This window comes from Lotus japonicus, chromosome 3, assembly GCF_012489685.1.
Source record: "Lotus japonicus ecotype B-129 chromosome 3, LjGifu_v1.2".
Lineage (NCBI taxonomy): Eukaryota > Viridiplantae > Streptophyta > Magnoliopsida > Fabales > Fabaceae > Lotus > Lotus japonicus.
The window spans coordinates 69470849-69480943 of NC_080043.1; the positions used below are offsets into that span (position 1 = coordinate 69470849).

A 10095-nucleotide genomic window follows, 5' to 3' on the forward strand; every position below is an offset into this window, starting at 1 on the left:
TCTCCATCTCAAGAACAAAACCCAGACAAAATGGTCTTCATCTTCTTCAGCCTCTTCTTCTTCCTTTCTTAACTGTAAACCCACACCCAAATCCAGAAATGTAAACCCACACCCAAATCTCAAAGGCTAAATTTGTTTTCCACTTAAAACAGTACAGAGCTTCAAATAGAGAGTCTTCCCAATCGGAAATCAAAACTACATAACTTTTCCAGATCAGAACAATGTCATATGAATTTACCTCACTCTTTGATCCCTCAACATCAACCCTTCTCTTCCACTCTTTGGGGTTGCCGTGACTAGTGGGTGGTGTTGGTGTGTGGTGGTTCGATTTTTGCAGATCTGGTGATGGTGGTGGTGGTGAGAGAGAAGAAGATAGTGGTGTTGGAGGTGGAGAAAGGAGGGGACGGTTTCAGATCTGGGAAAAGGAAGGGGTAGAGACGGTGGTTGTGGTCTGAGGTGATGGTTGCAGCAGATGGTTGATTTCAGGCCACACACAACCACCACCAAGATATGTGTTTCCTTCCTTCCATTGATTTAGGGTTTCCTTCCGGCCGGAGTTGTGGTCGATGCTTTGAGGAAGAAGAAGCAGATACGGTTAATGTTTCAATGGATCTAGGTTTTTGTTGTATATCATGAAGAAGATTAGGTTTAGGTTTAGGGGAAAGAGTTAGAATAGGTGCTGAAGAGGGTTGAGGATGCAGAGGGTTGGATTTGGGGCTGAATTGAGGGGAATTAGATTAGGGATTTAATATTATTAGTTTAGGTTATTGTTTAGATTAGAGATTTTATTCAGATTATGATTTTATTAAATTTTTTTCTGCTTACTTAACTGATTTGGAATTAAAATTTTATTTTTAATTAATTTTTCTAATTAAAAAAATAAAAAAACCACGTGGTAAAGGTGACTAGGACAAAATTGGGCTGTGGCAACATTTGGCCTTAATCGAATTAAAAAAGTTTTTTTAGGGACCCAATTTAATGAAATAATTTTCTAGGTCCTGAATTTGATTCCCTTTGTAATCTCAGGGGCCTTTGGACCCTTTAAGCCTTTTAAAAATCTCTACAATAATCAATAAGTAACCAGTGGTGGAGAAACCAGTTTGCGTGTTGCTTCTTTCTCTTTTATGAGATTTCCCAGTTAGAAAGTTCCAATCAACAAAAGATGAAAAGTTCTTGGGGGCCGTTTAACGTGAACCACCTTGCACCACCTAATTAGGTGGTGTACGCGTGCTTCAACAAAAAAAATCATTGGATATATTAATAAACTATCCGACGGACGAGATGCAGAGTTTCACTGTGCACTATTAACTGGTCAGTATAGGTTTATTAAAAATTGCAATGTAGTACGCCGAAGTTATAGTATAACATTTTGGGTCCCCTACTGTACACAAGGAAAAAATTGTGCATTAATTTCTAGGTTCCTGAACCGTTTTCATCATTCTTCTTCCTCTTTATTCTCCCTATTTTCTCCTCCCTCCCACAGCCACAACCACCGCCCTCTACCTCCACCACCGCAACCTCTCCGAAGCCGTGCGCCGCCGTCATCATCTCCTCTTCCTCTGAAACTTCCAGTAACAGCAGTAATATAGGGACTTTGGTCTTTGGGAAAAAAATGTATTTGTAACCCACTTTTTAAATGTTTATGGAATTTTTTTACTCAATCTCATCATTCATTCACTGGAAAACTTTCTTTCTTCTCTTTTTCTTTTCAAACCCCATCATTCATTCACTGGAACCCAGAAGAAAGAAAGAAACCCCAACTCCCCAACCCATCAACAACGGAGCCGCACTGCCATAGCTACAAGAATTAGATCTAAAATGGTGAAACCCTAACAAGGGTAACAGTGGAGAGAAAAATAGCAGATTTCTCTTTGCAGATCTGTGGTTCCTTCTTATTTTGTTATTTTTTCTGATAAAGTGGAATAAATTTTTGGGTGATGGTGGTGGGTAGGTTGGGGTTGGCGTGGAGAAAGATTGTTGATGGTGGTGGCTGGGTTGGGGGTGGATTATGGGTTTCTGGGTGATGACTTGAATCTGGCTTTTGTGTTCAATTTGGAGTTTTGATGAATAAATTATAAAAATGATAAAGATAGTAAATGAGAAATTTGTTCCTAGTTTGTATGCGACTTTCTGGGAAATTTTTTTTTTCCCCAAAGTGATGTTCTTGAATGGGTCAACAATTAATGCTATGGAGTTCCCTGGAGTTATGAACAAACTACAAGCTGCTTCAATAATTTATTTTGTGAGTTGTGTTGGGTTTTATTTTCTGAACTATTGTTGGCTTTTTTCAATGTTGAGTAATAGGAGAGAGGAAGAATAAGATGATGATGACGAGATTGAGGATGGTGGTGGGTTGATGATGAATAATTTCTTTTGTTCAGAAAACCAAAAATGATTTTAAAAATAAAATAAGAGAAGGGACCCATGTGTAGTGTTAGTTTTTTTCATAGGTTAACAGATGAGATATTTACGAGGCCTACCCTTGTACGAGGCCTACCCTTGCAAATATGAAAAAAACAAATAAAACCGGCTAAACTGATTGCACTAGGTCATTTTGTTGGAGCACGCTTACACCACCTAATTAGGAAGGTTTATAGATGAATCCCACCTTATAACTGGTGTCTCAAACTCTGCACTCTCATTTGCTTCGGTTTTGGGGTTGACAGTTCTAAAAGTATAACCGTGGGTTTTGAAATTAAGGTGGGAGCCGTATAGCTAAGTGCCTTTGATGGGTAGACTTCAGAATTTTTGCTGACTGGAATTTAGAATAAGTTGCTGGTTGCATTCGATTGGGTTGCTAGCTAAACAGTGGGTGTTTTGGCTTTGTTTTTGGGACTGGTTGCTATTTAGTTTGTGTTTTGGCTTTGCTGCTTGTATTTGCTTTTATGCTTTTATTTTCCTTCTACTTTATATTAAGGGTTGAAGTCCCTTATACTCCCTTTTAATGAATTCTTTGGCTTATTAAAAAAAACCATATGAAACATCCCTCAACCAACATGAAAGTACAGGTATCCCACTCATACACCTTAATCCACAACCACAAGATATAACCCCATCTGAAAAAGAAATAAAATTTAACACATGGGCAAGAGAAAAATTACCACTGTAAGAGGAAGAGAATCGTCGAAGCTCAGCATTTCCATGTGCGTAGGACGCACATATTGAATTGGCCTCACACTTTAAAGTGCGTTAGTCGGTAATAACACATTTTAAAGTCGCACTTTGAAAGTGCGAATGTGACGCACTTTGAAAGTCACATTTCAGACGTTAAGACTCTAAATTCTGTTACACGGTTATTTTGTAAACACATTGTACATAACACGTACTCAATAATGAAATGCCTCGGACTTTCTATTTCACTAGTTTAACACATTGAACAGAGTAATGATATATACACACCTCATTTTTAAAACACTTCATTTTCATCTCTTTTTATTTCTATCTCTCTCATCTTATCATCTATCACATCTCATATTTTCTCTCTCTTACTTTTTCTTTTCTTCCTATCTCTCTCACAATTCCACCTCTCCACCTCAAAAGAGAGGTGTGGATGAAACATTACTCAACCAGATTGCTTCATCATCAATTACTCACGAGAAATTGTTTCTAAGCATTACAATTGAAGCCAAGGTACAAGTTAAATCGACCAAAAAAAAAAAGGTACAAGTTAAATTCAGAAATTTTATGAAAAAACAATACAAACATCCACATGTAGATTTGAGTAAGAGTAGGATAATAGTTAGACTAGAAATTAATGGACAACATTCTAATTTTTTCAGTAATAGTAAGTGTCACACACTATTATCATGATTACTTTCTTCCTCAAGTAAATATCTATCACATAAATAACACATTCAAGAGGAAAATATAAGGCCTGGAAAAAATCATCTACATTCTCTGACGGCTCATCCGAAATCTAAGTTCTAAAAGATTGCCTTTGAGACAACAAATGAATAGATGAAATCACAATTGGCACAGAAGAAAAGAGAACAACATCATTTAGTAACTATTACTAACCATTACATCGGTATCTCAGCTAAGTCATCAGCAAATAATTTCAATCAAGCTGCGGGCACATACCAGACTCAAAACACTTCAATCAGTATGTAAATGGATGGATTAAATACTATACACATCCAGGGGCTTTTATTAAAAAGCTCATGCACAATCCTTAATGGTTTAGCTTTCATCAATTAATTATATTTATACAGCACGGGTTGATAAGGAACTGCACAACTTCTCAATGATTTTGATACAATCAATAAATCAATGGTTAGAGAAAATATATGTAGTAAAGGAACCCAGCTTTACCCTGATTCTGCCTCTGGTTTTCCATCCTTTTTCTGTTTTCAGTGCTCTGTTCCTCTTCCCTATTCATGTTCTAACATCTTCAAACTGAGATGCAGTGCCTCAACAGATCCCTTCTTCACAGTAGTGGATGCGAGTCAAGATTTATGTAGAGGCTCCCTTGTGACGTGCAGCAAGGACATGTAGTGCAAAAGCATAATACTGCAACACAAACCAAGCTGAAAAAAAAACCTGAGTTCACAGGTTTGGACGTGCAGGGCGATCTTCTATTGCCGATCTTTTACCTCAGAAGGTTGCAAAGAAGACTCTCTAGCAGGTGCAGGCCTGCAGCCAATCATTTGATTTGTTCTGAAACCTATTCCATTTCATTTAAGTTTAATAACTATTTACAAAAATTACCATTAACAAGAATCTTTCAGAAAAGGAATAAAAAGAAAAATGAAAACAACAACAGCTTTCATGTTCTGAGAACCTAAAAACAAGAATCTGTTTCTGAAACCTATTATGATAAAATAGCTGCATCAAACAAGTTTTTTTTAAAAGAAAATATAAAACAGTTTTCAAAAGCAGCGATCAAACAGTCCCCAAGTCTTTGTTTCTTCTAGTTTGTCTTTCTCTGATTCTTTCTCTTTAATCCTTTCATCTCCATTTTCTTTTCTGTGTCCTCTCCTCTGATACTTTCCTTTCATTTTCCACATCTATATCTTTAGCCAGTTTTCATTGAAATATGGGCTTTGTTTTCTTAATTCTCATATCATTGTTACAGTAATATCGACTCATGAACCCTTGTCTTCCCACCACCCTCCATTTCCATCATATTCACGTGTTCTTTCCTAATTCCAGTCCCATTGTTTTCCAATTTACCCTTATCTTCTTCCTTTTTGGCAGACCTCAATTGGAGGACCATCACACTTCCTCTTTTGGAAGTGCTGAAGTACACCCTAAATTAAGCTGCTAGCTGCAAAAAGTTCAAAAGAATGACTTCAGTGTCTTGAGAAGTAGTCTGACAATTGGCTGTTACATGAGTAAAAGAACCCTTTTAAAAATCTTATGGTTTTATTCTCAGTTGTAACTCCCCTGTAGTTTCTTGTGTGGTTAGTTTCAATAAACTGACAAATTTGTTTCTTTTGTATCGTCCATGAAATATGGAACTGATCAATGCACCAGACCAAAGAAATAACAAACAGGAAAAAGAGAAAGGAAAACTTCCCATTGCCATTTCTTACACGGTGAGGGTTTCATTTCAGAGAGAAAATGAGTAGTTATAGTCACTGATTGGAAAATTTGTAGTACTTTAAACAACTTTATGGTTTGCTCTACATGTCCATGCATCTAGTCACAATCCCAACCATTGACTATAACTCCTCATTGTTCCTTATGAAGTGAATTCATAATCATAACTTAAAAAAGCCAAATCCCTCAACTCTCGTATCTTCCGTCACATCTTGCCAAACTACACAGCTGTGTAGTCAATCCTGGTTAGCGCCGCATGGTGGCCGACCCAAAAAATGCTAAAGCGGTGAAGAGCGTAGCAGGGTGACCGCTGCTGAAATCTCCTATACAGCTTATATATATAATTATATACCTATATAAATGCTCAAAAATGATAGAAACTACTCAAAATTCATAGCATTCAGAATTAACCATAAAAAGTACTAGGTGTCTTAAACAAAACATACAAGCACCAACAAAAGTACCAAGAAGTTTAAGCCTCTTATACTTGAAGTCTTGAACTACACTGCCTAAAAACATGAAAATTCAAATAGAAGTTTCCTAGACAGGAACTCTTTTAGATCCAACTCTTTCTCTTAATCACTTTCACTAATATCACATTTCTTTACCACTTCCTCCTCAAACTGTAGCCTTTCGGAAAAAAAACCAACATACCCCCCAAAAGTACCCTGCATTAAATTTTTGAGAGAATTTTTATGGGTTTTTATTGGTTCTACCAAATAGCGCCTCTATGACCGCTAGTTCCTCTGCTATAACAACCGCACTAGCTGCTACACCGAACTGCACCGCTATGCTACAACTAGGAGAGACAAAGGGACCCTACGCACCGCTACCGCGGTATAGCGCGCAATTGACAACTCTGCTAGATAGACAATTGGGCAAAAAATTACAGCTTTAAACTTTAGAGAAGCAAATTGCTCACCAAAATAACTTTAAAAACCTGTTTCTCAAAAGAAGAAATGAAAAATAACAATCGGAGCGAGATATTTTGCAAAGCTGAAAGACTTTTGACTTGAAAACTAAAAATAAACACTGAAAACATCTGAAATGTTTTAGCATTTTAGTTTTTAAAACTGGAAACAAGAGCTGATTTCTAAAATGTTTTATATCAAACATGTTATTTATCTATTAAAAACTGTTTCACAAAACAGTAATCGAACAGAACCTAAATCTATTTGTTATAAATTGTTAGCAATCAAATGGCATGTTTAGGAACACTTCTTTAAAAGCATTTCTAGTCTCAAATAAAGTTAAAAAATGGAACAGGCAGACAGATATAGAAGGTTCAAACGATAAAAATGCTTTCCAGCAAACATGCAGATATAGAAGTGCAGTCTGAAAGAAGATAGAGACATAAATAAGTAAACACTAAAGCTTTCTACTGAAGAATTGACATCCAACATTTCATACCTAGGTTTCAGTAATATGAAGATAATTTGTATCTGTAAAGAAAATTAATTTGCATAACCCATTTAACCAGGCCAAAGAAGCTGATAACACTAGTACACTACTGAAACAACAGCGCACCGGATATATAATTAAGTTCAGACAAAAAACTCAGCAGTACCTTATATGCAATGACTCATCTCCTATATGGCTTCAATTGATAATTTTGAAACTCTGAGCCAAATGATATGGATTCTTCATCAAGCTTCTTCTTCAATCTCCTCCAAGTTCTCAACATATCAGACTGAATTAGGCCCCTGTAAAGGGTCTCAAAGGTAACTTTCTGAGGAAGAAACCCTTTCTCTATCATCTCAACAAAAAATTGGCAAGCCTCCCTCCACTTTTTCCTCTCACACAATCCATGTATCAACAACGTGTACAAATCCAAATCCGGTCCAACCCCGCTCTCCTTCATATCCCTCCATATTTCCTTCACAACCCCAATCATATCTGCTTTCAAAAACATCTGAAGCAAAACACCATAAGTATGCGCGGTCGGCGAGCACAAACCATCCTCCTTCATCTTCTTAAACAATTTCAAAGCACTGTCCGCGTCTTTTCTCCCTCTATACTCCTTAAAGAAGCAGTTGTATGTCGCAGCACACGGGCTCACTCCACTCCGCACCATCTCATCGAACAAACCCTCAGCATCCTCAAGCCTCCCACACGAGGCAAGACACTTGATAACCGAAGTGTACGACGCCACCGTGGGGCATATCCCTTGCTCCTTCATCATCCTAAATTTATCAAGCGACAACTGCGGCTTATGCGCCCTGCTATAAACATGAAGAACAATGGAAAAACTAGTAACATCAGGCTCAATCCCCCTCTCACGCATTTCATCAAACACCTTATCCGCATCCCGTATAGTCCTCTCAAACCTCTCCTCCGGGTGAAGACTCACCTTTCTGCAAACCCCATTCAACAAAACATTATATGTAACAACATTCGGCTCAATCCCTCGCTCCACCATCTCATTCAAGAACGATTGAGCAGTTTCAACTCTACCAAGCTTGCACCACCCGTATATCAAAACCGTGTACATTTTCACGTCGGGGTTGAACCTGCAATGCCTCTTGTTCCCGTTGAAGACCTCGGCGGCGAGCTTCACGTAGCCGTATTTACAGAGCGTGTCGAGCAAAACGGTGAAATGCTCGGATGTCGTTTTGGTGTCGGAGAAGGCGTCGATGTCGTTGAAGGCTCTGACGGCCTGGCGAGTGAGTCCGGCGGAGACGAGGCGGCGGATTAAGACGAGGAAGGTGGAGGGGTTCGGGGTGAGGCTGCGCTGGTCCATTTCGGTGATGAGTTGCCACGCGAGGTCGAATTGGCGAACCTTGGCCATGGTGTCGATGAGGAGGTGGAAGGAGGAGTGGGAGAGAGGGGGGTTAGGGAGGGATTTGGCGTAGTTGAAGAGGGAGAGTGCGATTTTGGAGTGGTGTTTGAGGCGGAGGAGGGTTTGGGTGAGGAGGTTTGGGGTGAGGGTGATGCCGTGGAGTTGGAGGGAGGATTCCATGGCGTGGAAAGGGTTGTGGTGTTGGAGGAGGATCTTTGAGACCAGCTCGGCGTCGGTTTCGTCGGTGGAGGAGGTGAAATGGCGGAGAGCGAGGCGCGGAGGGAGGAACGCGGCGGAGCGAGGACAGTGTCGTCGGAGTTTGAGAAACTCCATCGGTTTGGTTTACTTCACCACCACTGTGGTTCAGAGTTCAGACATCCATGATCATGTAGCAACTAGCAAGTATTTTGAAACTGAACCGGTCATACACTTGGTTGGTATTGAACGGTTGAACCGGACTGTCACGGTGTTCGAGAATTTGTTCTAGCCAGTTATGGACATGGTTGAGCTAAGGGTAATTGCAGGTGAAGGGTCAGGGTTCGAACCTTGAGGAAGACTAATTTACTAACATTACTAACAATTAACATTTGCCTATAAAAAAATGGAAGTTGTCTTGGAGGTTTGCTGGGACTTGGATGTTAAGTTGCGAGGCAAACCAGATTCTCTTGATATTGTTGTATGAGAGAAGGGCATGGGTGGTAGTTTCTTCGTCTTCACCACAACAAAGGCGGGTAGGGTAGAAATCAATTCCTCTTCATTTCAGATTGACATTAACCGGCAAAACACACTTACAAGCTCTCTAAATAAACTATTTGCCGCTTGGTAGCACATCAACTGCCCCAATTTTTTTACATAGGTGGATCCTTGAGTTTGAAGGCCCTGCGTCTTTTTTCTTCATGTTTGTGGTCCTGAGAAGCCTATACCATGTTTTGATAGTATATTGTCCATTTGTGCTTGCCTTCTAGATCAACTAGTATATCTAGGGGTAAAAAACGTGATATGTTTGGATTGAGGAGATTCCTAACCTTTGAGACTTTGGAAGCAACACCTCTTGTCGTTGTAATCTTCCCACTGTTTGAGTTTGGTAGCTAGACATCATATCATATATCAATTTTTATTCCATTCCCCACTTTCCACATGCTGCCTTTGCATATAACCTCTTTTGTTACATACATGCTTTCCACAAATCGCTCGAGTTTGTTCCTCTTGCCGTCTCTATTAAGTTTATAAGATGATTAACTACTAACTGACTGCCTAACTATTTCAGTTCTAACAAACTGTCAGCTCATCAAACTAACTATTAATTATTTACAATGTGGTCCTCATACTATTCCTGCTCACTAAATGTGATCCTTGTATTTATAGAGTCACATACTAGTATTCTAATATATTAGAAATTGGGAGGCTTATACTCAACTGCAAAAGATAGCTCGAGAGTTAAGGTTTGCACTACCCTTATAAAGGCTATCTATGCTCTATCTCTAGCCAATGTGGGACTTCTAACACACCCCTCACGTCCAGGACTGAACAAACTGGAACGTGGAATCAACAACAACAGGTGACTCAAATATGGGAGGTCTCCACAACAAACAACAAACGGAGGCTCTGATACCGTATTAGAAACTGGGAGGTCTATACTCAACCACAAAAACTAGCTCAAGAGTTAAGGTTTGCACTACCCTTATAAAGGCTATCTATGCTCTATCTCTAGCCAAGGTGGGACTACTAACAATTGCTTCCCCTTTGGGAAATACCTTGCTTTTAGCACCAGAGCC

The 10095-nt window shown here is 39.2% G+C and overlaps 1 protein-coding gene across 3 annotated transcripts; it reads right to left on the reverse strand.

Moving 5' to 3' along the window:
• Positions 1 to 3982: 3982 nt before the first annotated feature.
• Positions 3983 to 9300, reverse strand: LOC130745507 (pentatricopeptide repeat-containing protein At2g13420, mitochondrial-like). Of its 3 annotated transcripts, none has more exons than XM_057597804.1 (2): positions 7109 to 9300; positions 3983 to 4632 (listed from the first exon to the last, which is right to left on the reverse strand). In XM_057597804.1, the coding sequence occupies exon 1, from the start codon at positions 8651 to 8653 to the stop codon at positions 7124 to 7126; it is 1530 nt and encodes a 509-aa protein (XP_057453787.1). In that variant the 5' UTR covers positions 8654 to 9300; the 3' UTR covers positions 3983 to 4632; positions 7109 to 7123. The 3 variants fall into 3 exon arrangements, with proteins under 3 accessions (XP_057453787.1, XP_057453786.1, XP_057453785.1); XM_057597803.1 differs by having other exon boundaries at positions 3983 to 4663; XM_057597802.1 differs by having other exon boundaries at positions 3983 to 5266; positions 7109 to 9298.
• Between the last annotated feature and the right edge of the window lie 795 nt (positions 9301 to 10095).

What these genes read in the sequence shown, in the direction of transcription:
- LOC130745507 (XM_057597804.1), bottom strand. Translation starts at nt 8,653, where the DNA reads ATGGAGTTTCTCAAACTCCGACGACACTGTCCTCGCTCCGCCGCGTTC.